The sequence below is a fragment of the Zonotrichia albicollis genome, chromosome 24, assembly GCF_047830755.1.
Source record: "Zonotrichia albicollis isolate bZonAlb1 chromosome 24, bZonAlb1.hap1, whole genome shotgun sequence".
NCBI lineage: Eukaryota > Metazoa > Chordata > Aves > Passeriformes > Passerellidae > Zonotrichia > Zonotrichia albicollis.
Window position 1 is genome coordinate 985,107 of NC_133842.1, and position 24,762 is coordinate 1,009,868.

Sequence of the window (24,762 nt, forward strand, 5' to 3'; positions counted from 1 at the left end):
GGGATTTAGGCACCGGTCACGGACACGGGAGTGACCACACTGGGACCCTGTGAAGGGATTAGGGGATTTAGGAACATTTATAGGGGGTTTAGGAACATTTATAGGGGATTTAGGAACATTTATAGGGGATTTAGGAACAGTTATAGGGGATTTAGGAACATTTATAGGGGATTTAGGAACAGTTATAGGGGATTTAGGACATTTATAGGGGATTTAGGAACATTTATAGGGGATTTAGGAACTGGCCGAGCGTCCGAGCTCCGACCACTCGGCCACGGACACGCGAGTGACCGCACTGAGACCCTGTGAAAGGATTAGGGGATTTAGGCACCGGCCACGGACACGCGAGTGACCACACTGGGACCCTGGAAATGAAATTAGGGGATTTAGGAACATTTATAGGGGATTTAGGAACATTTAGGGGATTTAGGAACATTTATAGGGGGTTTAGGAACCTGATTAGGGGATTTAGGGAACATTTATAGGGGATTTAGGAACGTTTATAGGGGATTTAGGCACCGGCCACGGACACGCGAGTGACCGCACTGGGACCCTGGAACAGGATTAGGGGATTTAGGAACATTCCTGGGATGGGATTTGGGGGTTTAGGAACATTTATAGGGGATTTAGGGACCTTTTTGGGGTGGGATTAGGGAATTTGGGAACCTTTTTGGGGTGGGATTAGGAACCTGATTAGGGGATTTAGGAACATTTATAGGGGATTTAGGAACCTGATTAGGGGATTTAGGAACATGGTTAGGGGATTTAGGAACCTTTCCAGGTGGGATTAGGGGATTTAGGAACATTTATAGGGGATTTAGGACCTTTTTGGGGTGGGATTAGGGGGATTTAGGAACCTGATTAGGGGGTTTAGGAACATTTAGGGGGTTCAGGAACCTGATTAGGGGATTTAGGAACTTTTTTTGGGAGGGGATTTAGGGAATTTAGGAACATTTTTTGGGGGGATTTAGGGGATTTAGGAACATTTAGGGGATTTAGGGGAACATTTAGGGGGTTTAGGAACCTGATTAGGGGATTTAGGAACTTTTTTTTGGGGGGGATTTAGGGAATTTAGGAACATTTTTTTGGGGTTTAGGGGGTTTAGGAACAGTTTTAGGGGGTTTAGGAACAATTTTAGGGGATTTAGGAACATTTTGGGGGTTCAGGGTCAAATTTGGGGATTTAGGAACATTTTGGGGGGTTCAGGGGATTCAGGAGCCTTTTTTGGGGTGGGATTAAAGGGATTTAGGAACATTTCTGGGGCGGGATTTGGGGGCGGTTTTGGGGTCAATTTTGGGGGATTTGGGCTCTTTCGGGGGGGGTTTGGGGGGATTTTGGGGTGAATTTTGGGGTTTTTGGGTTGAATTTTGGGGTGAATTTGGGGTTTTTGGGGTGAATTTTAGGGTGAATTTTGGGGTGAATTTTGGGGTTTTTGGGTTGAATTTTGGGGTGGATTTTGGGGATTTTAGGTGAATTTTGAGTTTTTTGGGGTGAATTTTGGGGTTTTTGGGTTGAATTTTGGGGTAGATTTTGGGGGATTTTTAGGGTGAATTTTGAGTTTTTTGGGGTGAATTTTGGGGTGGAATTTGGGTTTTCAGGTTGAATTTTGGGGTGAATTTCGGGGTTTTAGGGTGAATTTTGGGGTGAATTTTGGGGTGAATTTTAGGGTGAATTTTGGGGTGAATTTTGGGGTGAATTTTGGGGTTTTTGGGGTGAATTTGGGGTGGAATTTGGGGTGGAATTTGGGGTTTTCAGGTTGAATTTTGGGGTGAATTTTGGGGTTTTTGGGGTGAATTTTGGGGTGAATTTTGCGGTTTTTGGGTCCCTTTGAGGGGATTTTTTGGGGTGAATTTTGGGGTTTTTGGGGCCCCTTTTTCTCCACTTCCCATTTTTGGGGCCCCTCCCCCCCAAATTCCGGGGTTGCGACAGAGGTGGGGGAGGGGCGGGGGCAGATTTGGGTTCCTCAAATCCCAAATTTTGGGTTTTCACCTCAATTTTGGGGTTTTTTTCCAAAGTTTTGAATTTCCATTTTTGGGATTTTTTCCCCCATTTTGGGATTTTCTTCCCAATTTTTGGAGCATTTTTTTGGGTCCCTTTTCTCAATTTTTTGTTACTTTTCCCCTCATTTTTGGCATTTTTTTACCCCAAACTTTTGGGTCATTTTCCCCATTTTTTTGTTATTTTTTTAACTCCAATGTTTTTTTTTGTTTTCTCCCATTTCCGGCCCCTCATGAATATTCAGAGCCTCATTTGCATAACTCACATTCTGACTCCGCCTCCGCTTCGGCGCCGCTCCCGGAGCCTTTGGGGGAAAATTGGGAAAATTCGGTGAAATTGGGTAATTTTGGGGAAAATTTGGGTAGTTTTGGGAGAAATTTGGAGGAAATTTTGGGGGAATTTTGTGGAATTTTTTTTGGTGAATTTTTGGTGAATTTTGTGGAAGTTTTGGGGAATTTTTGGGTTTTTTGGTGAATTTTTGGGGATATTTTGGGGGAATTTTGGAGAAATTTTAGAAGAATTCTTTGGGAATTTTGGGAGAAATTTTGGGGGAATTTTGCGGTGAATTTTGGGGATTTTTGGTGACTTTTTCATGAATTTCGGGGGGAATTTTTTGGTGAATTTTGGGTGAATTTTGGGGGGGATTTTTTGGGTGAATTTTGGGGAAATTTCGGGGGATTTTGAGGGGGATTTAGAGCAAATTTTGAATTAATTTTCGGCGAATTTTTGGGGAATTTTTCGTGAATTTTGGGGAAATTTTTTTTGTGATTTTTTGGGGGGAATTTGGGTCAATTTTGGGTGAATTTTTGGCGATTTTTGGGAGGTTTTTTTGGGGGAATTTTCCCCGCCCCTCCCCCCCCGCCCCGGGCTCATTTTTGGGGTTTTTTGGGGCCCCTCCCCCACCCCGGGAGATTTTTTGGGGTTTTTTTTGGGGCGGTCCGACCGGTCCTGAGGCCCCGCCCCCAACGCCCGGCCCCAAAATAACCCCAAAAAATCCCAAAATAATCCCAAAAATCCGGATCGCACCAAAATATCCCCAAAAACCACCAAAATTCCGAAAAACCCCCAAAAAATCCCAAAAAATCCCAAAAAAATCCCCAAAAAATTAAAAAATCCCCCCCAAAAAAACGCGAAAATCTCCAAAAAAATTAGTAAGTAAACCCCCCAAAAAACCCCAAAAATAAAAAAATATAAAATCCTTGAAATCCCCAAAGAACCCCCCCCAAAATATCCAAAATCCTGACAGGCCCAAAATACCCTCAAAAAAACCCCAAAAATCCCCAAAACTCTCAAAGAAATCCCAAAAAAAAAAAAATCTTAAAAATCCAAAGTGATAGAGAAAAAAAGAGAAACCCCAAAAAATCCCAAATCTTCCTCCCCAAAAACTCCGAAAAGTCCCAAAATTGTCTCAAAACTGCCTAAAAAACCCCAAAACAAACCCTAAAAAAGCCCTAAACTCCCCTCCAAAAATATCCCAAATAAAGCCCTAAAAAAACCCCAAAAATCCCCCAAAACCCTCCAAAAAAAAAACCCGAAAAAATTCCCAAAAGCCCCCGAAAAAAATCCCAAAAAGCCCCGAAAAAGATCTCAAAAAAGCCTCCCAAAAAACCCTTTAAAATTCCCTATAACCCCTAAAAAATCCCCCCAAAAAAAATCCCCAAAAATTCCCCTAAAAAATCCCCTAAAAAAACCCAAAAATCCCCTAAAAAACCCCAGAAAAATCCTCAAAAAAAAACCCCAAAATTCCGTCCAAAAATTTCCCTCAAAACCGCAAAAACTCCCCCAAAAATCCCCTCAAAACCCCTAAAAAACCCCAAAAATCCCTTAAAAAAACCCCAAAAATCCCCAAAAAATTCACCTAAAAAAAACCCCAACCCAAATCATCCCAAAATCTCCTCAGAAAACCCCAAAAAAACCCCAAAAAATCCCTCAAAATTCCCCAAACTCACGGACGAGCAGCAGCAGCAGCAGCGGCGCGAGCGCTGTCGGGACCTGTCGCGACATGGGGGGAGGGGCGGGGGAGGGGAGGGGATTTGGGGCGATTTCGGGGCTTTTTGGGATTTTTTTGGGTTTTTGTGGGGATTTTTTTGGGGATTTTTTGGGGTTTTTTGGGGTCCAGGCCTCGGCCGCGACTTTTGGGGCGACTTGTGGGGCGCCCCAAGCCCCGCCCACCTCCGCCTGGCCACGCCCCTCTGATTAAACCACGCCCCTTTATTTAAAATCTGCGCGATGCGGCACCTCAGGAGAAGCCACGCCCCTTTATTTAAATTGGAGCGGCTTTGCTGAAACCACGCCCCTTTATTTAAATTTTAACCGCCTCTGTGGAAACCACGCCCCTTTATTTAAATTTTAACCGCCTCTGTGGAAGCCACGCCCCTTTATTCGTGAGGGAGAATTTCGGGATTTTCTGAGGTAAAAATTTGGGATTTTTTTGAGGTAAAACTCGGAATTTTTGAGGTAAATTTGGGTTTTTTGAGGTAAATTCGGGGTTTTTGAGGTAAATATTGGGGCGTTTCGGGGATTTTTGGGGTGAATTTGGGATTTTCGGAGTAAATTTTGGGGAAACTTGGGATTTCTGAGGTGAAATTTGGGTAAATTCGGGATTTTCGGGGCACGTTCGGGAATTTGGGGGTTTGGGGTGAAATTCGCGGTAAAATTCGGGATTTTTGGGGTGGATTTGGGGTAAATTTGGGGATTTTGGGGCAATTTTGGTGTCCGGTCCCCAAAACCCCTCCCCCAAATTCCCAAATAATTCCCAATTAGTTTCCAATTAAAATTCCCAAATAATTCCCCAATAAACCCCAAAAAATGCCCAAAATATTTAAAAATGTTCCCAAATAAATCCAAAATAAATTGAAAAAAAAAACAGAACAATTTCAAAATAAATCCCAAAGAAATCCCAATAAATCCCAAATAATTCCCAAATAAATTTTAAAAAATCCCAAAGAACATTTTAATAAACTTCTCAATTTTTAATGCATTTTAATCCCTTTATTATAATCACCTTTTAATACAAATTTTAATTATACATTGATTTTTAATTGGATTTTTAGAGGGGTTTTTAAACAAAATTTTGATTTCTTAACGGGTTTTAAAATGAATTTTTAAGGAATTTTAAATGAATTTTTATTGAATTTTTTGAAGTGCCTTTTAAAATGAATTTTTAATGAATTTTGATGAATTTTTTAATTAAAAAATTTAATGAATTTTGGATTAATTGGGGGCCTGGGGTTCCGCAGGGGGGTCCCCGGGGGTCTCGTTCCCCTCCAGCATTTCCTTGTAGCGGCGCTTGAAGAACCCCACCTGAAAATAAAAATAAAATTAAATAAAATTAAATTATTCATCCTAAAACGCTCCCAAAAGCCCAAAAAATTAACAGAAAAAAGGGGAATTTTTGGGGCATTTCGTAGGAATTTTGGGGCATTTTGGGGAATTTTTTAATGCATTTTTTGTGGGATTTTTTGATGCATTTTGGGGGAATTTGGGGGATTTTTGGAGGATTTTGGGGGGGGATTTTTGATGGATTTTGGGAAAAAATTTTGGGATTTTGGGGAGGAATTTTGGGGAGGAATTTTGGGAGATTTTTTGGGGAGAATTTTGGGAATTGTTTTGGGAGAATTTGACAAATTTGGGGGAGAATTTTTTTGGGATTTTGTAGAAATTTATGGGGAATTTGGGGGGATTTTTTTTTTTTTGAGGATTTTTTGGGATGATTTTGGAGGAATTTCGGGAGGATTTTTGGGAGGATCTTTGGGATTATTTTGGGGAATTTTAGGGATATTTTCAGGGAATTTTGGGGGAATTTTGTGGAGTTTTTTTGGGAATTTTGGGGGATTTTTTTTGAGGATTTTAGGGTGAATTTTGTGGGAATTTTTGGGGCATTTTATGAGATTTTCGAGGGCAAATTTTGTGGAATTTTTGGGGGCTTTTGTAGGAATTTTGGGGGGAAATTCGAGGGATTTTGGGGTGGATGAATGCAGATTTTGGGGTGAATTTTGTGGAGATTTTTGGGAACTTTTTGGAGGATTTTTAGGGGGATTTTGGGGAATTTTAGGGATATTTTCAGGGAATTTTGGGGGGAATTTTAGGGATATTTTCAGGGCATTTTTGGTGAATTTTGTGGAGATTTTTGGGGATTTTTTTTGAGGATTTTTAGGGGCATTTTTGGGTTAATTTTAGGGATATTATGGGTGAATTTTTTGGTGAATTTTGGGGGAATTTTAGGGATATTTTCATGGAATTTTTGGTGAATTTTGTGGAGATTTTTGGGGGGATTTTTGGGATAATTTTAGGGATATTTTCAGGGAATTTTTGGGGGAATTTTAGTGATATTTTCAGGGAATTTTTGGTGAGTTTTGTGGAGATTTTTGGGGAATTTTTTGAGGATTTTTGGGTTAATTTTAGGGATATTTTGGGTGAATTTTTTGGAGGATTTTGGGGTGGACGAATGCAGATTTTGGGGTGAATTTTGTGGAGGTTTTTGGGAACTTTTTGGAGGATTTTTAGGGGGATTTTTGGGTTAATTTTAGGGATATTTTCAGGGAATTTTTGAGGGAATTTTAGGGATATTTTCAGGGAATTTTTGGTGAATTTTGTGGAGATTTTTGGGGGACATTTTGGGGAATTCTTTGGAGGATTTTGGGGTGGATGAATGCAGATTTTGGGGTGAATTTTGTGGAGATTTTTGGGGAATTTTTTGAGGATTTTTAGGGGGATTTTTGGGTTAATTTTAGGGATATTTTGGGTGAATTTTTGGGGGAATTTTAGGGATATTTTCAGGGAATTTTTGAGGGAATTTTTGGGATATTTTCAGGGAATTTTTGGTGAGTTTTGTGGAGATTTTTGGGGAATTTTTGGGATAATTTTAGGGATATTTTCAGGGACTTTTGGGGGGAATTTTAGGGATATTTTCAGGGACGTTTTGGGGAATTTTTTGAGGATTTTTAGGGGGATTTTGGGTTAATTTTAGGGATATTTTGGGTGAATTTTTGGGGGAATTTTAGGGATATTTTAAGGGCACCCTTGGTGAATTTTGTGGAGATTTTCGGGGATGTTTTTGAGGATTTTTGGGGGGATTTTTGGGTTAATTTTAGGGATATTTTGGGTGAATTTTCGGGAGGGTTTTGGGGTGGACGAATGCGGATTTTGGGGTGAATTTTGGAGTGGATTTTGGGGTGAATTTTGGGGAATTTTTTGAGGATTTTTGGGGGGATTTTTGGGATAATTTTAGGGATATTCTGGGTGAATTTTTGGGAGGATTTTGGGGTGGATGAATGCAGATTTTGGGGTGGATCTTGTGGAGATTTTTGTGGATTTTTTTGAGGATTTTTAGGGGGATTTTAGGGATATTTTAAGGGAATTTTTGGTGAATTTTGTGGAGATTTTTGGGGATTTTTTTTTGAGGATTTTTAGGGGGATTTTTGGGTGAATTTTAGGGATATTTTCAGGGAATTTTTGAGGGAATTTTTGGGGGAATTTTAGGGATATTTTCAGGGAATTTTTGGTGAGTTTTGTGGAGATTTTGGGGAATTTTTTGAGGATTTTTGGGGGGATTTTGGGTGAATTTTTCGGGGACTTTTTGGGGAATTCTTGGGAGGGTTTTGGGGTGGACGAATGCAGGTTTTGGAGTGGATTTTGTGGAGATTTTTGGGGATTTTTTGAGGATTTTTAGGGGGATTTTGGAGACTTTTAGGGATATTTTCAGGGAATTTTTGGGGGAATTTTAGGGATATTTTCAGGGAATTTGGGGTGAATTTTGTGGAGATTTTTGAGGAATTTTTTGAGGATTTTTAGGGGGATTTTTGGGTTGATTTTAGGGATATTTTGGGTGAATTTTTGGGGGAATTTTAGGGATATTTTGGGTGAATTTTTGGGGGAATTTTAGGGATATTTTCAGGGAATTTTTCGTGAGTTTTGTGGAGATTTTTGGGGATTTTTTGAGGATTTTTGGGGGGATTTTTGGGATGATTTTAGGGATATTTTGGCTGAATTTTTGGGGGAATTTTAGGGATGTTTTCAGGGCATTTTTGGGGAATTTTTTGAGGATTTTCAGGGAATTTTTGGGGGAATTTTATGGATATTTTAAGGGAATCTTTGGTGAATTTTGTAGAGATTTTTGGGGATTTTTTTGAGGATTTTTGGGCGGATTTTTGGGGGAATTTTAGGGATATTTTGGGAGGATTTTGGGGTGGATGAATGCAGATTTTGGGGTGAATTTTGTGGAGATTTTTGGGGGATTTTTTTGAGGATTTCTGGGGGATTTTGGGGAATTTTAGGGATATTTTCAGGGAATTTTTGAGGGAATTTTTGGGTTAATTTTAGGGATATTTTCAGGGAATTTTTGGTGAATTTTGTGGAGATTTTCGGGGCTTTTTTTGAGGATTTTTGGGGGGATTTTGGGGAATTTTAGGGATATTTTCAGGGAATTTGGGGTGAATTTTGTGGAGATTTTTGGGGAACTTTTTGGAGGATTTTTAGGGGGGATTTTTGGGATATTTTCAGGGAATTTTTGGTGAGTTTTGTGGAGATTTTTGTGGAATTTTTTTGATAATTTTAGGGAATTTTTGGGAGGATTTTGGGGTGGATGAATGCAGATTTTGGGGTGAAATTTTGTGGGAATTTTCGGGACATTTTATGAGATTTTCGAGGGCAAATTTTGGGGAATTTTTGGGGACTTTTGTAGGAACTTTGGGGGGAAATTCGAGGGATTTTGGGGTGAGTTTTGTGGAGATTTTTGTGGATTTTTTGAGAATTTTTAGGGGGATTTTTTGGATGATTTTAGGGATATTTTGGGTGAATTTTCGGGAGGGTTTTGGGGTGGATTTTGGGGTGAATTTCGGTGATTTTCCCACCTTGTAGAGGCCCAGGGCCACCAGGGCCAGCAGGAGGAGCCCCCCCAGGGACGCCCCCACGATGACGGGCAGGGGGTTCGGGGTCTGCACCCGCTCCAGCTCCGTCTGCACCTGCACAGGGAGAGACCCCCAAAAATGGGTCAGGGACCCCAAAAACTGAATCAGGGACCCCAAAAATGGGTCAGGGAACCCAAAAAATGAATGAGAGACCCCAAAAAATGGGTCAGGGACCCCCAAAAAAATGAACCGGGAACCCCAAAAATTAACAAGAAATCCCAAAAATGAGCCAGAGACACCAAAAAATGAATTAGAGACCCCAAAAAATGGGCCAGGAACTCCAGAAAATGGGTCAGGAACCCCCCAAAAATGGGTCAGGGACCCCCAAAAATGGGTCAGGGACCCCAAAAATGGGTCAGGGACCCCAAAAATGGGTCAGAAACCCTAAAAAACTGAATCAGGGACCCCAAAAATGGGTCAGAAACGCCAAAAAATGGGTCAGGGACCCCCAAAAATGGGTCAGGGACCCCCAAAAATGGGTCAGGGACCCCAAAAAATGAATTAGAGACCCCAAAAATGGGTCAGGGACCCCAAAAATGGGTCAGGGACCCCAAAAATGGGTCAGGGACCCCGAAAATGGGTCAGGGACCCCAAAAACTGAATTAGAGACCCCAAAAATGGGTCAGGGACCCCAAAAATGGGTCAGGGACCCCGAAAATGGGTCAGGGACCCCAAAAACTGAATTAGAGACCCCAAAAATGGGTCAGGGACCCCAAAAATGGGTCAGGGACCCCAAAAATGGGTCAGAAATGCCAAAAAATGAACCAGGGACCCCAAAAATGAGTGAGGAACACCTGTGCCAGGTGTGCCCAGGTGTATCCCAGGTGTGCCCAGGTGTACCCCAGGTGTATCCCAGGTGTGCCCAGGTGTGCCAGGTGTATCCCAGGTGTATCCCAGGTACCCCCCAGGTCTGCCCAGGTGTATCCCAGGTGCCCCCAGGTGTATCCCAGGTGTGCCCAGGTGTATCCCAGGTGTGCCCAGGTGCCCCCAGGTGTGCCCAGGTGTATCCCAGGTGTGCCCAGGTGCCCCCAGGTGTGCCCAGGTGTGCCCAGGTGTACCCAGGTGTATCCCAGGTGTATCCCAGGTGTGCCAGCTGTGCCCAGGTGTGCCCAGGTGTATCCCAGGTGTGCCCAGGTGCCCCCAGGTGTGCCCAGGTGTATCCCAGGTGTTCCCAGGTGTGCCCAGGTGTGCCCAGGTGTATCCCAGGTGTGCCCAGGTGTATCCCAGGTGTATCCCAGGTGTATCCCAGGTGTATCCCAGGTGCCCCCAGGTGTGCCCAGGTGCCCCCAGGTGTATCCCAGGTGTATCCCAGGTGTGCCCAGGTGTATCCCAGGTGTATCCCAGGTGTGCCAGGTGTGTCCCAGGTGTGCCCAGGTGTATCCCAGGTGTGCCCAGGTGTATCCCAGGTGTATCCCAGGTGTGCCAGGTGTGTCCCAGGTGTGCCCAGGTGTATCCCAGGTGTATCCCAGGTGTGCCCAGGTGTGCCCAGGTGTATCCCAGCTGTGCCCAGGTGTTCCCAGGTGTGCCCAGGTGTGCCCAGGTGTGCCCAGGTGTATCCCAGGTGTGCCCAGGTGTGCCCAGGTGTGCCCAGGTGTATCCCAGGTGCCCCCAGGTGTATCCCAGGTGTGCCCAGGTGCCCCCAGGTGTGCCCAGGTGTATCCCAGGTGTGCCCAGGTGTATCCCAGGTGTGTTATAACTGTCCCCAGGTGTATCCCAGCTGTGCCCAGGTGTATCCCAGGTGTATCCCAGCTGTGCCCAGGTGTATCCCAGGTGTATCCCAGGTGTGCCCAGGTGTATCCCAGGTGTGCCCAGGTCTATCCCAGGTGTGCCCAGGTGTATCCCAGGTGCCCCCAGGTGTGCCCAGGTGCATCCCAGGTGTATCCCAGGTGTGCCAGGTGTATCCCAGGTGCCCCCAGGTGTGCCCAGGTGTGCCCAGGTGTATCCCAGGTGTGCCAGGTGTATCCCAGGTGTGCCCAGGTGTGCCCAGGTGTGCCCAGGTGTGCCAGGTGTATCCCAGGTGTATCCCAGGTGTGCCCAGGTGTATCCCAGGTGTATCCCAGATGTGCCCAGGTGTATCCCAGGTGTGCCCAGGTGTATTTTGGGTGCCCCCAGGTGCCCCCAGGTGTGCCAGCCCCCCCCCGCCGTCTCTCACCTGCAGCTCGGTGCCCCCCCAGGTGTTCTGGAACGTTCTCTGGTCGAAGCTCACCCGGGCCGAGCTCTGCAGGTGAACCTTGGGCCAGGGCACCTGCGCACGTGGGCACAGGTGAGGGCACAGCTGGGCACAGGTACCCCCAGGTGTGGTTTGGGTGCCCCCAGGTGTGCCCAGCTGTGCTCAGGTGTATCTCAGGTACCCCCAGGTGCGTTTTGGGTGTGCCCAGGTGTGTTTTGGGTACATTTTGGGTGCCCAGGTGTATCTCAGGTGTGTTTGGGTGTATTTTGGGTGCCCCCAGGTGTATCTCAGGTGTACCCAGGTGTGCCAGGTGTGTTTGGGTATATTTTGGGTACATTTTGGGTATCCAGGTGTGCCCAGGTGTGCCCAGGTGTGCCATGTCTCACCTGTCTCACCCACTCCAGGTTCAGTTTCCCCCCCAGGTGGAACCCCCAGGTGTATCTCAGGTATATTTTGGGTACCCAGGTGTGCCCAGGTGTATCTCAGGTGTATTTTGGGTACATTTTGGGTACATTTTGGGTACATTTTGGATACCCAGGTGTGCCATCTCTCACCTGTCTCACCCACTCCAGGTTCAGTTTCCCCCCCAGGCGGAAGCCCCAGGTGTATCTCAGGTGTGTTTGGGTACATTTTGGGTACCCAGGTGTATCTCAGGTGTGCCCAGGTGTATCTCAGGTGTATTTTGGGTACCCAGGTGTGCCCAGGTGCATTGTGGGTGTGCCCAGGTGTGCCATCCTCACCTGCTGCACCCACTCCAGGTTCAGTTTCCCCCCCAGGTGGAAGCCCCAGGTGTGCCCAGGTGTATCTCAGGTGTATCTCAGGTGTATTTTGGGTACATTTTGGGTACCCAGGTGTGCCCAGGTGTGCCATGTCTCACCTGTCTGACCCAGCCCAGGTTCAGTTTCCCGCCCAGGCGGAAGCCCCAGGTGTGCCCAGGTGTATTTTAGGTACATTTTGGGTACCCAGGTGCATTGTGGGAGTGCCCAGGTGTGCCCAGGTGTGCCCAGGTGTGCCATCCTCACCTGTCTCACCCACTCCATGTTCAGTTTCCCCCCCAGGTGGAACCCCCAGGTGTATCTCAGGTGTATTTTGGGTACATTTTGGGTACCCAGGTGTATCTCAGGTGTGCCCAGGTGTATTTCAGGTGTATTTTGGATATATTTTGGGTACATTTTGGATACCCAGCTGTGCCCCCTTACCTGTCTCACCCACTCCATGTTCAGTTTCCCCCCAGGTGGAACCCCCAGGTGTATCTCAGGTATATTTTGGGTATATTTTGGGTACCCAGGTGTGCCCAGGTGTGCCAGGTGTACCCAGGTGTGCCCAGGTGTGCCATCTCTCACCTGTCTCACCCACTCCATGTTCAGTTTCCCGCCCAGGTGGAACCCCCAGGTGTATCTCAGGTATATTTTGTGTATATTTTGGATATATTTTGGGTACCCAGGTGTATCTCAGGTGTGCCCAGGTGTGCCCCCCTTACCTGTCTCACCCACTCCAGGTTCATTTTCCCCCCCAGGTGGAAGCCCCAGGTGTATTTTGGGTACATTTTGGATACCCAGGTGTGCCCAGGTGTGCCCAGGTGTGCCAGGTGTGCCATCTCTCACCTGTCTCACCCACTGCAGGTTCAGTTTCCCCCCCAGGTGGAAGCCCCAGGTGTATCTCAGGTGTACCCAGGTGTGCCAGGTGTGCCACCCTTACCTGCCGTACCCACTCCAGGTTGAGTTTCCCCCCCAGGCGGAACCCCCAGGTGTACCCAGGTGTATCTCAGGTGTGTTTTGGGTACCCAGGTGTATCTCAGGTGTGCCCAGGTGTGTTTGGGTACATTTTGGGTACATCTCTCACCTGTCTCACCCACTCCAGGTTCATTTTCCCCCCCAGGTGGAAGCCCCAGCTGTACCCAGGTGTACCCAGGTATACCCAGGTGTGCCCAGGTGTGTTTGGGTACATTTTGGGTACATGTCTCACCTGTCTCACCCACTCCAAGTTCATTTTCCCCCCCAGGCGGAAGCCCCAGGTGCGCGGCGGCTCCAGGGGGGGCAGCGAGCACCGGAAGGTCCGGCAGGGGGCGCCGGGGCACGACTGGGGACAAAAAACACAATTTTGGGAAAATTCACAGCTTTGGGAAAAGGGATCGCAATTTTGGGGGGAAAAATCACAATTTTGGGAAAAATAATGGCATTTTTGGGGGGAAAATTCACTTTTTTAGGGGGGAAAATACACAAATTTGGGGGTGAATTACCCCAATTTTTAAGAGATTTTTTCCCAAATTTCAGGGAAAAAAATTCAAAAAAATTGGGGAAAAAATATACCCAGTTTTGGAGAAAAATACGCAAATTTTATTGGATTTTCCCAAATTTTACAGGGATTTTCCCAAGTTTTGGGGATTTTCCAGCCAGTTTTGGAGGAAGTTCCTCAAATATTGGGGAAAAAACCCGCAGATTTTGAGGGGAAAAAAATCCCGATTTTAAGGGATTTTTCCCCAAATTTTGAAAAAAAAAACCCCTAATTCTTAAAGGGATTCATCCCCAGTTTGGGAAAAAACTTCTGAAATTTGCGGGGGAGAAAAGTGCAAAATTTGGGAAAAATTCCCCCAATTTTGGAAAAAAGAATCCCAAATATGGAGGGAAATTCCCCATGATTTTGGGAAAAAAAATTCCAGATTTTTGGGCAGAATTTTCCCAATAATGGGGGCGAATTTTCCCCCGGTTTTCGGGAAGAAATCCTCAATTTTGGGGGAAAAAAAAATCTCAAATTTTGCGGGAATTTTCCCAACTTAGGGAAAATTCAAATCCCAAATTTTGAGTGGAATTTTCCCCATTTTTTTGTGGGAAAAAAAAATCACAATTTTGGGAGGGGAAATTCCCCATTTTGTGTGGTAATGTCCCCCCTTTTTCTATTGATTTTCCCGATTTTTCTATTGATTTTCCCAATTTTTCTATCGATTTCCCCCTTTTTTCTATTGATTTTCCCCCTTTTTCTATTGATTTTCCCATTGATTTTCCCCCTTTTTCTATTGATTTCCCCCCCTTTTTCTATTGATTTTCCCCCTTTTTCTATTGATTTTCCCAATTTTTCTATTGATTTTCCCCCTTTTTTCTATTGATTTTCCCAATTTTTCTATTCATTTTCCCCCCCTTTTTCTATTGATTTTCCCCTTTTTTCTATTGATTTTTCCCCTTTTTCTATTGATTTTCCCGATTTTTCTATTGATTTTCCCGATTTTTCTATTGATTTCCCCCTTTTTCTATTGATTTTCCCCCTTTTTTCTATTGATTTCCCCCTTTTTTCTATTGATTTTCCCTTTTTTCTATTGATTTCTCCTTTTTTCTATTGATTTTCCCCCTTTTTTCTATTGATTTTGCCGATTCTTCTATTGATTTTCCTATTGATTTTCCCCCTTTTTCTATTGATTTTCCCGATTTTTCTATTGATTTTTCCCATTTTTCTATTGATTTCCCCAATTTTTCTATCGATTTTCCCCCTTTTTTCTATTGATTTCCCCCTTTTTTCTATTGGATTTCCCCGATTTTTCTATTGACTTTCCCCCTCTTTTCTATTGATTTTCACCCTTTTTTCTATTGATTTTCCCTTTTTTCTATTGATTTTCCCCCTTTTTCTATTGATTTTTCTATTGATTTCCCCCCTTTTTCTATTGATTTCCCCCATTTTTCTATTGATTTTCCCGATTTTCCTATTGATTTTCCCCCTTTTTCTATTGATTTTTCTATTGATTTCCCCCTTTTTCTATTGATTTCCCCCCTTTTTCTATCGATTTTCCCGATTTTTCTATTGATTTTTCTATTGATTTCCCCCTTTTTCTATTGATTTTTCTATCGATTTTCCCCCTTTTTCTATTGATTTTTCTATCGATTTTCCCGATTTTTCTATCGATTTTCCCGATTTTGGGGATTTTCCCGATTTCCGGGGTTTTTCCCCATTCCGGACTCACCAGCAGGGGGCGCTCGGGGCCCTCCCCCGGCTCCTCGGGGCCCTCCCGGCACCGCGGCTGCTCCTGCGGGGTTTGGGGCAAATTCAGCGCTTTTGGGGACTTTGGGGTGTTCGGGAATTTCTGGGGTCATTTAGGGGGATTTTGGGGCCATTTATTGAGGAATTTTGGGGAATATTTTGTCATTTTTGAGCCTCTTTTGGGGGTGTTTTTTGGGGCAATTTTAGGCGATTTTTGGACTTTTTTGGGTCATTTTTGGGATATTTTTGGGGCCTGTTTTGGGTCCGTTTTGGGACATTTTTGGAGCCATTTTGGGTCCTTATTTTGGGTAACTTTGGGACTTTTTGGAGACCATTTTTGGGGGATTTTTTGGGTCCATTTTCGGGGACATTTTCGGGTCATTTTTTGGCTCAATTTTGGGGACCATTTTCAGTGATTTTGGGTCCTTTTTTGGTCCATTTTGGGCCCATTTCTGGGACATTTTTGGGCCAATTTTTGGTGATTTTGGGTCCATTTTTGGGTCAATTTTTGGGGGATTTCTGGGTCCATTTTGGATCCGTTTTTGGGTCAATTTTCAGCAATTTTGGGTCCGTTATTGAGGGATTTTTGGCTCCATTTTTGGGCCATTTTTGGCCCATTTTTGGGCCATTTTTGGTCCATTTCTGGCTCCATTTTTAGCTCAATTTTTGGGCCATTTTTGCTCCATTTTAGGTCCATTTTTGGGTCCATTTTTGGTCCATTTTTGGCTCCATTTTTGCTCCATTTTCGGCCCATTTTCGGCCCATTTTCAGCCCATTTTTGGTCCATTTTTGGTCCATTTTTGCTCCATTTTTGGTCCATTTTTGGTCCATTTTTGGATCCATTTTTGGTCCATTTTTGGTCCATTTGTGCTCAATTTTTGGTCCATTTTTGGCCCATTTTCGGCCCATTTTTGGCTCCATTTTTGGGTCCATTTTTGGCCCATTTTTGGCTCCATTTTTGGTCCATTTTTGGTCCATTTTTTGTCAATTTTTTGCTCCATTTTGGGTCCATTTTTGCTCCATTTTCAGTCCATTTTTGCTCCATTTTTGGGTGATTTTTGGTCCATTTTCAGCCCATTTTCAGCCCATTTTCAGCCCATTTTTGCTCCATTTTCAGCCCATTTTCAGTCCATTTTCGGCCCATTTTCAGCCCATTTTTGGCTCCATTTTTAGGGATTTTTGGCTCCATTTTCAGCCCATTTTTGGTCCATTTTCAGCCCATTTTTGGCCCATTTTTGGGTCCATTTTTAGGGATTTTTGGCTCCATTTTTGGCCCATTTCTGGCTCCATTTTTAGGGATTTTTGGCTCCATTTTCGACCCATTTTTAGGGATTTTTGGCTCCATTTTGTGCCATTTCCCCCTTACCTGCTCAGGTGTGACCCCCAGGCTCTCCCACAGCCGCACCTGCCCCAGGTGTGCCGGCACCCAGAAGGTGACGTCGGCCGGGAGGGGGCGGCGCCCCAGCACCTTCACCTGCGGGGGGGGGGGGAGGGGCACGGTGACGTCACGGCGATGACGTCACGGGGAGGGGTGACATCGCCCCGATGACGTCACCCAGGTGCGCTCACCTGGTAGTGGTGGCTGACGGGGGCGGGGGGGGGAGGGGCGCCCCCGGCGGTGACGTTCAGGTAACGCGAGGAGTCGGCGGCGCTGGGGGGGGGGCGGGTGACGTCACACCGGTGACGTCATACGGGTGACGTCACACAGGTGTGACACTCAAGGGTGACGTCACACAGGTGGGACACACAGGTGGCGTCACACAGGTGGGGACACTCACACGTAACAGGTGACATCACGCAGGTGGGACAGGTGACATCATACAGGTGACGTCATACAGGTGACGTCACACAGGTGTGACACTCAAAGGTGATGTCACACAGGTGTGGCACTCACACGTAACAGAGTGACATCACGCAGGTGGGACAGGTGACGTCATACAGGTGACGTCATACAGGTGATGTCACACAGGTGTGACACTCGCAGGTAACACAGGTGACGTCACACAGGTAAGGCCACGCAGGTGTGACACAGGTAACACGTGTGATGTCACACAGGTAACAGTGATGACGTCACACAGGTGTGACACTTGGGGAACACACGTGACGTCACACAGGCAACAGTAGTGACATCACACAGGTGTGACACTCACAGGTGACACAGGTGACATCACACAGGTAACAGTGATGACGTCACACAGGTGGGACACAGGTAACACAGGTGATGTCATACAGGTGGGACACTCACAGGTGACACAGGTGGCATCACACAGGTGTGACACCGATGACATCACACAGGTGTGACACCGATGACGTCACACAGGTGTGACACTGATGACATCACACAGGTGTGACATCACACAGGTGTCCCACAGGTAACACCCACAGGTGACGTCACACAGGTGGGACACCCCCAGGTAACCCCGCCCCCAGGCTCACCTGTCAATCACCAGGAACACCTGGTACCTGACCGGGATGGTCGCGCTCTGGCTCCGCCCACCTGCGCCGCCATTGGAGCTGAGGGGGGAAAGGGGCGGGGTCAGCTGGGCGGGGTCACCTGGGTGACCTCACCTGAGTGACCTCACCTGGGTGACCTCACCTGAGTGACCTCACCTGAGTGACCTCACCTGTCTGATCTCACCTGTCTGACCTCACCTGAGTGACCTCACCTGAGTGACCTCACCTGAGTGACCTCACCTGTCTGATCTCACCTGTCTGACCTCACCTGTCCCACCTGTCCCTCACCTGTGGCTCTGCGCCGTCACCTGCAGCGTCTGCCCCAGTTCAGCGTCCGGGGGCACGTCCAGGGTCAGCCGGAAACTCACCTGGGACAGGTCAGGGACAGGTGAGAGGGGACAGGTGGGAGAGGTGAGACACAGGTGAGGTCCCACAGGTGGGACATGGACAGGTGAGAGAGGTGGGACCGGTGGGACAGGCGAGATATGGGACAGGTGAGACACAGGTGAGGGACAGGTGAGAGGGGACAGGTGAGAGGGGACAGGTGGGACAGGTGACATTGGAGAGGTGGGACAGATGAGACATGGACAGGTGAGGTCACACAGGTGAGGTCCCACAGGTGGGACACGGACAGGTGGGACAGGTGAGATTGGACAGGTGAGAGACAGGTGGGACCGGTGGGACACGTGATGGACAGGTGAGAGGGGACAGGTGAGGGACAGGTGACATTGGACAGGTGGGACGGGGACAGGTGAGAGGGGACAGGTGGGACGGGTGAGGTCCCACAGGTGAGACGGGGACAGGTGATATTGGACAGGTAAGGGACAAGTGAGGTCACACAGGTGACGTCACACAGGTGAGGTCACACAGGTGAGGTCACACAGGTGAGGGACCAACAGGTGCCACAGGTGACACCGATGACATCACACAGGTGACACCGATGACATCACACAGGTGACACCGATGACATCACACAGGTGACGCACAGATCCGGTAATGCAGATGCACCGCTCACACAGGTGACAGCGATGACATCACACAGGTGACCCTGATGACGTCACTCACCTGTCCCCCCGCCCTCAGCACCGGGGGCTGCACCCAGCACAGCCTGGCACACACAGGTAACACAGGTGACACCGATGACATCACACAGGTGACACTGATGACGTCACACAGGTGACACCGATGACGTCACTCACCTGTGCCCCAGCCCGCAGCACCGGGGGCTGCACCCAGCACAGCGAGCGCCGGCCCCGCCCCTCGGGGGGCTCTGAGTGACAGCGAACGGAACCGCGGGGCTGCAACGAGACCGGGTATTTTTGGGGTAATTTTGGGGTATTTTTGGGGTATTTTGGGACAGGGTTTTGGGGGTTTTGGGGGGGTATTTTTGGGGTGGTTTTAGGGTATTTTTTGGGTAATTTTGGGGTATTTTGGGGCTGTTTCCGAGTGAATTTTTGAGGGTGTTTTTGGGATATTTTTGGGGTATTTCGGGCAGGGTTTTGGGGATATTTTGGGGGATATTTTTGAGGATATTTTGGGGATATTTTTGGGGTATTTCAGGGATATTTTTGGGGATATTTTGGTGATATTTTTGGGGTATTTCAGGGATATTTTGGGGATATTTTTGGGCTGCTTTTGGGGGGTTACCTGCAGCATCTGCACCTTCCGGAAGCTGAGCGGGGCCGGGTGCCACAGGGTAATTTTGGGGTATTTTTGGGGGATATTTTTCGGGTATTTTGGGGATATTTTTGGGGATATTTTGGGGATATCTTTGGGATATTTCTGGGATATTTTTGGGGATATTTTGGGGTATTTCAAGGATATTTCGGGCTGTTTTTGGGGGCTCACCTGCAGCATCTGCACCTTCCTGAAGCTGAGCGGGGCCGGGTGCCACAGGGGTAATTTTGGAGTATTTTGGGCAGGGTTTTTGGGGTATTTTGGGGGATATTTTTGGGGGTATTTTGGGATATTTTTAGGGTATTTCTGGGATATTTTGGGGGATATTTTGGGGATATTTTGGGGATATTTCAGGGATATTTTTGGTGATATTTTTGGGATATTTCAGGGATATTTCGGGCTGTTTTTGGGGGGTTACCTGCAGCATCTGCACCTTCCGGAAGCTGAGCGGGGCCGGGTGCCACAGGGGTAATTTTGGGGTATTTTTGAGGATATTTTTGGGCTGGTTTTGGGGTATTTCGGGCAGGGTTTTTGGGGTATTTCGGGGATATTTTGGGGATATTTTTGGGATATTTTTAGGGTATTTCTGGGATATTTTTGGGATATTTTGGGGATATTTTTGGGGTATTTCAGGGATATTTTGGGGATATTTCAGGGATATTTTTGGGGATATTTTGGGCCGTTTTTGGGCTCACCTGCAGCATCTGCACCTTCCGGAAGCTGAGCGGGGCCGGGTGCCACAGGGGTAATTTTGGGGTATTTTTTGGGGATATTTTTGGGGTATTTTGGGCAGGGTTTTTGGGGTATTTTGGGGATACTTTTGGGGATATTTTTGGGGTATTTCAGGGATATTTTTGTGGATATTTTGTGGTGTTTTTGGGGTATTTCAGGGATATTTTTGGGGATATTTTTGGGGTATTTGAAGGATATTTTTGGGGATATTTTGGGGGTTAATTTTGGGGTTTACCTGGAGCATCTGCACCTTCCTGAAGCTGAGCGGGGCCGGGTGCCACAGGGGTAATTTTGGGGTAATTTTGGGGGATGTTTTTGGGGTATTTCGGGCAGGGTTTTTGGGGTTTTTTGGGGATATTTTTGGGGATATTTTTGGGGTATTTCAGGGATATTTTTGGGATATTTTTAGGGTATTTCTGGGATATTTTTGGGGATATTTTGGTGATATTTTTGGGGTATTTCAGGGATATTTTTGGGATATTTTTAGGGTATTTCAGGGATATTTTTGGGGATATTTTGGGGATATTTTTGGGGTATTTCAGGGATATTTTGGGCTGTTTTTGGGGGCTCACCTGCAGCATCTGCACCTTCCGGAAGCTGAGCGGGGCCGGGTGCCACAGGGGTAATTTTGGGGGATATTTTTGGGGTATTTCAGGATATTTTTGGGATATTTTGGGGGTTAATTTTGGGGTTTACCTGCAGCATCTGCACCTTCCGGAAGCTGAGCGGGGCCGGGTGCCACAGGGTGACCCCGGGCCCGAAGGAGCTCTCGCCCGCGTTGGTCACGGTCAGGGTCAGCTCCAGCGCGTCCCCCTGCCCCACCAGCAGCACCCCCGGCCTGACAAAAACACAGGAAAAATGTCAAAAAAAAATCAAAATAATAATCAAAAAAATCCCACCAAAAATCGCCCAAAAATACCCCAAAAAATCAAAAAAATCCCACCAAAAATCACCCAAAAATACAAAAAAAAAAAAAAATCAAAAAAATCCCACCAAAAATCACCCATAAAAGTGAAAAAAATCCCACCAGCAGCACCCCCGGCCTCACAAAAACACAGGAAAAATGTCAAAAAAAAATCAAAAAAATAATCAAAAAAATCCCACCAAAAATCGCCCAAAAATAAAAAAAAAAAAAAAATCAAAAAAATCCCACCAAAAATCACCCATAAAAGTGAAAAAAATCCCACCAGCAGCACCCCCGGCCTGACAAAAATACAGAAAAAATACAGGAAAAATTTTAAAAAAATTCCCACCAAAAATACAAAAAAAAAAATCAAAAAAATCCCACCAAAAATCACCCAAAAAAGTGAAAAAAATCCCACTAAAAATCACCCAAAAATCACCCATAAAAGTGAAAAAAATCCCACCAGCAGCACCCCCGGCCTCACAAAAATACAGGAAAAATACAGAAAAAAATTAAAAAAAATTCCCACAAAAATACAAAAAAAAAAAAAAATCGCACCAGAAATCGCCCAAAAATACCCCAAAAAATCAAAAAAATCCCACCAGAAATCACCCATAAAAGTGAAAAAAATCCCACCAGCAGCACCCCCGGCCTGACAAAAACACAGGAAAAATACAGAAAAAAAAAAAAAAATTCCCACAAAAATACAAAAAAAAATCAAAAACATCCCACCAAAAATACAAAAAAAATCAAAAAAATTCCCACCAAAAATCACCCAAAAAATACCCAGAAAACGAAAAAAAAAAATCCCACCAAAAATCACCCAAAAATACTCCAAAAATATGAAAAGAAACCCAGAAAATATAAATAAAATACCTCCCCCCAAAAACCCCAAATCTCCAAAAAATACCCCAAAATTAACAAAACAATCCCCCCAAAATACCACAAAAATTTTTAAATAATAACCCCCAAAATACAAAAAGAAAAAAAAAATTAAATCTGCCCCAAAATGGCCCCAAAATACTCAAAAAATACCCAGAAAACTCCCCCCAAAATACCCCAAAAAATCCCCCAAAATTCCTTTAAAAATTCCCCCAAAAATCCCCCAATTTTTCCCAATTTTTCCCATTTCCCCCGAATTTCCCCCCCATTTTTCCCCAATTTTCCCAATTTTTTTCCCCATTTTTTCCTCCATTTCCCCCAAATTTTTCTCCACATTTTTCCCATCTTTTCCCCCCAAATTTCCCTCAGTTTTCCCCCAATTATTCCTTCATTTTTTCCCAAATTTCCCCAATTTTTTCCCATTTTTTCCCCAATTTTTTCCCAATTTTCCCATTTTTTCCCCGTTTTTCCCCAAATCCTCACCCCTCCAGGCTGAGCTGCAGCTCCAGCCGGTCCTGGCAGGCGTTGTCGGCGCCGCAGTCGTGCTCGAACGGCAGCTGCGGAATTTGGGGCAAATTGCGGCAATTTGGGGTTTTGGAGATTTTTGGGGTTTTTTGGGTTTTGGGGGATTTTTGGGGTTTTTTTTTGTGATTTTTGGGGATTTTTTGGGGATTTTTTGGGACTTTTTTTGGGGTTTTTTTGTGATTTTTGTGGGGTATTTTGGGGGAGCTTTTTGGTTATTTTTGGGGTATTTTCCACTATTTTTTGGGGGTATTTTCTATTATTTTTTGGGATATTTTCGGGACTGTTTTGTGGCATTTTGGGGGTTATTTTTCCCTATTTTGGGCTAATTTTGGGGGCTATTTTGGGGGCTGTTTTGGGGCATTTTGGCTGCTATTTTTGGGGCTATTTGTCACTAATTTGGGGCTATTTTGGGGGGCTATTTTTAGGATATTTTGGGAGGCTATTTTTAGGATATTTTGGGCTATTTTGGCGGGGCTGTTTTTCATTGTTTTGGGAATATTTCTGGCTCTTTTGGGGTTATTTTGGGGGGCCATTTTAGGGCAATTTTGGGGCTATTTTTCCCTATTTAGGCCCTTTTTGCCCCAATTTTTACATTTTCCTCCCCCACCATCCCCCAGCACCCCCCAAATCCTCCCAAACCCCCCAAATTTCCCCAATTTTACCCCAATTTTTCCCGATTTTTCCCCCATTTTTTTCCCAATTTTTCCCCCAATTTTTCCCCCAATTTTTCCCCCCATTTTTTCCCCATTTTTCCCCAATTTCCCCATTACTGACCACTGCAGTGACCGCCGTGTCCGAGCCGGGTCCGAGCTGTGGCCGGAGCCCCCAAACCCCCAATTTTCCCCCATTTTTTCCCCCATTTTTCCCCATTTTCCCCCCCAATTTTTCCCCATTTTTTCCCCATTTTTCCCCCAATTTTTCCTGAATTTTCCCAATTTCCCCCGTTTTTCCCCCATTGCTGACCGCTGCAGTGACCGCCGTGTCCGAGCCGGGTCCGAGCTGTGGCCGGAGCCCCCAAACCCCCAAATTTCTCCCCAATTTTTCCCCATTTTTTCCCCAATTTTCCCCCATTTTTTCCCCCCAATTTTCCCCATTTTTTCCCAAAATCCCCCGATTTTTCCCCGTTACCGTGGCGGTCACCGCCGTGTCCGAGCCGGGTCCGAGCTGTGGCCGGAGCCCCCCAAACCCCCAAATTTCCCCATTTTTCCCCCATTTTTTCCCCATTTTTCCCCATTTCCCCCATTGCTGACCGCTGCAGTGACCGCAGTGTCCGAGCCGGGTCCGAGCTGTGGCCGGAGCCCCCAAACCCCCAAATTTCCCCAATTTTTCCCCATTTTTCCCAATTTTCCCAAAATCCCCCGATTTTTCCCCGTTACCGTGGCGGTCACCGCCGTGTCCGAGCCGGGTCCGAGCTGTGGCCGGAGCCCCCAAACCCCCAATTTTCCCCCAATTTTTCCCCAATTTTCCCCCACATTTTCCCCATTTTTTCCCCAATTTTTCCCCATTTTTCCCCAATTTCCCCCATTACTGACCGCTGCAGTGACCGCCGTGTCCGAGCCGGGTCCGAGCTGTGGCCGGAGCCCTCCGGCCGCCTCCAGGGGGTCCCCGCGGCCGCCCAGGGTCACCCTGAGGGTCAGCGGGGTCAGCGTGTCCTGGGGGCACCCCTGGGTGCCCAAAAACAGCCAAAAACGGGAAAATTTATAAATGAAAAAAAAATCAGAAATTTGGGAAAAAAAAAAACAAAAAAAAAACCCCAAAATTACCCCAAAAAAATCCCCAATTTTGCCACAAATTTCCCCAATTTTTCCCCCAAAATCCCCTCTGAATTCTCCCCAAAATTCCCCCCAAAATTTCCCAATTTTACCCCCAAATCTACTCAAACTTTCCCCCAAATTCCCCCCCAAAAAATTCTCCCCAAAATTCCCCAATTTTTACCGAAATTCCCTCAGTTTTCCCCCCAAAAATTCTCCCCAAAATTCCCCAATTTTTACCAAAATTCCCTCAGTTTCCCCCCCAAAATTGTCCCCAAATTTCCCCCAAATTTTCCCCCCAAAATCTTCCAGATCTTCCCCTAAAAATCCCCCAAATTTTTTGCCTCAAATTTTCCCCTAAAATTTCCCCATTTTCCTTCAAAAATTGCCCCAAAATTCCCCCGTTTTCCCCAAATTTTGCCCCAAATCGGCCCAAACTCTCTAAAACTCTCCCAATTTCCCCCTTTAATCTTTAATCCCAAATTTCCCCCAAAGCCCCCAAATTTTCACTGAATTTTTCCCCAATTTTCCCCCCAAAATTCCTCCATTTTCCCCTAAAATTTCCCCAATTTTTTTCCCAATTTCCCTCCCCAATTTTCCCCCAAACTCTCCCAAAATTCCCCAATTTTCCCCAAATTTTGCCCCAAATCCCCAAATTTTCATGGAATTTATTCCCAATTTCCCTCCCCAATTTTCCCCCAAACTCTCCCAAAATTCCCCAATTTTTTCCCCCTGAAAATTTCCCATTTTTTCCCAATTTTCACCCCAAAATTCCCCAATTTTTCCCCCTTAAAA

The 24,762-nt window shown here is 45.7% G+C and overlaps 1 protein-coding gene and 1 long non-coding RNA gene across 2 annotated transcripts in view; both read right to left on the bottom strand.

Annotated features, from left to right (window-relative positions):
* Positions 1 to 13: 13 nt before the first annotated feature.
* Positions 14 to 4,554, bottom strand: LOC141731720 (uncharacterized). Its single transcript, XR_012583691.1, has 3 exons — positions 3,948 to 4,554; positions 2,264 to 2,302; positions 14 to 47 (listed from the first exon to the last, which is right to left on the bottom strand). It is a non-coding gene; the product is annotated as an uncharacterized LOC141731720 (long non-coding RNA).
* A 427-nt stretch (positions 4,555 to 4,981) lies between these two features.
* Positions 4,982 to 24,762, bottom strand: part of LOC141731626 (integrin alpha-X-like) — a 41,615-nt gene continuing 21,834 nt past the window's right edge. Inside the window, 13 exon segments of the mRNA XM_074558040.1 lie at positions 4,982 to 5,301; positions 8,850 to 8,960; positions 11,059 to 11,151; positions 13,042 to 13,155; positions 15,026 to 15,088; positions 16,409 to 16,516; positions 16,612 to 16,693; positions 17,479 to 17,556; positions 17,785 to 17,864; positions 18,696 to 18,794; positions 20,602 to 20,743; positions 22,175 to 22,248; positions 23,749 to 23,880. Of these exon segments, the coding sequence (XP_074414141.1) occupies positions 5,212 to 5,301; positions 8,850 to 8,960; positions 11,059 to 11,151; positions 13,042 to 13,155; positions 15,026 to 15,088; positions 16,409 to 16,516; positions 16,612 to 16,693; positions 17,479 to 17,556; positions 17,785 to 17,864; positions 18,696 to 18,794; positions 20,602 to 20,743; positions 22,175 to 22,248; positions 23,749 to 23,880 (1,266 nt within the window). The 3' untranslated portion in view covers positions 4,982 to 5,211.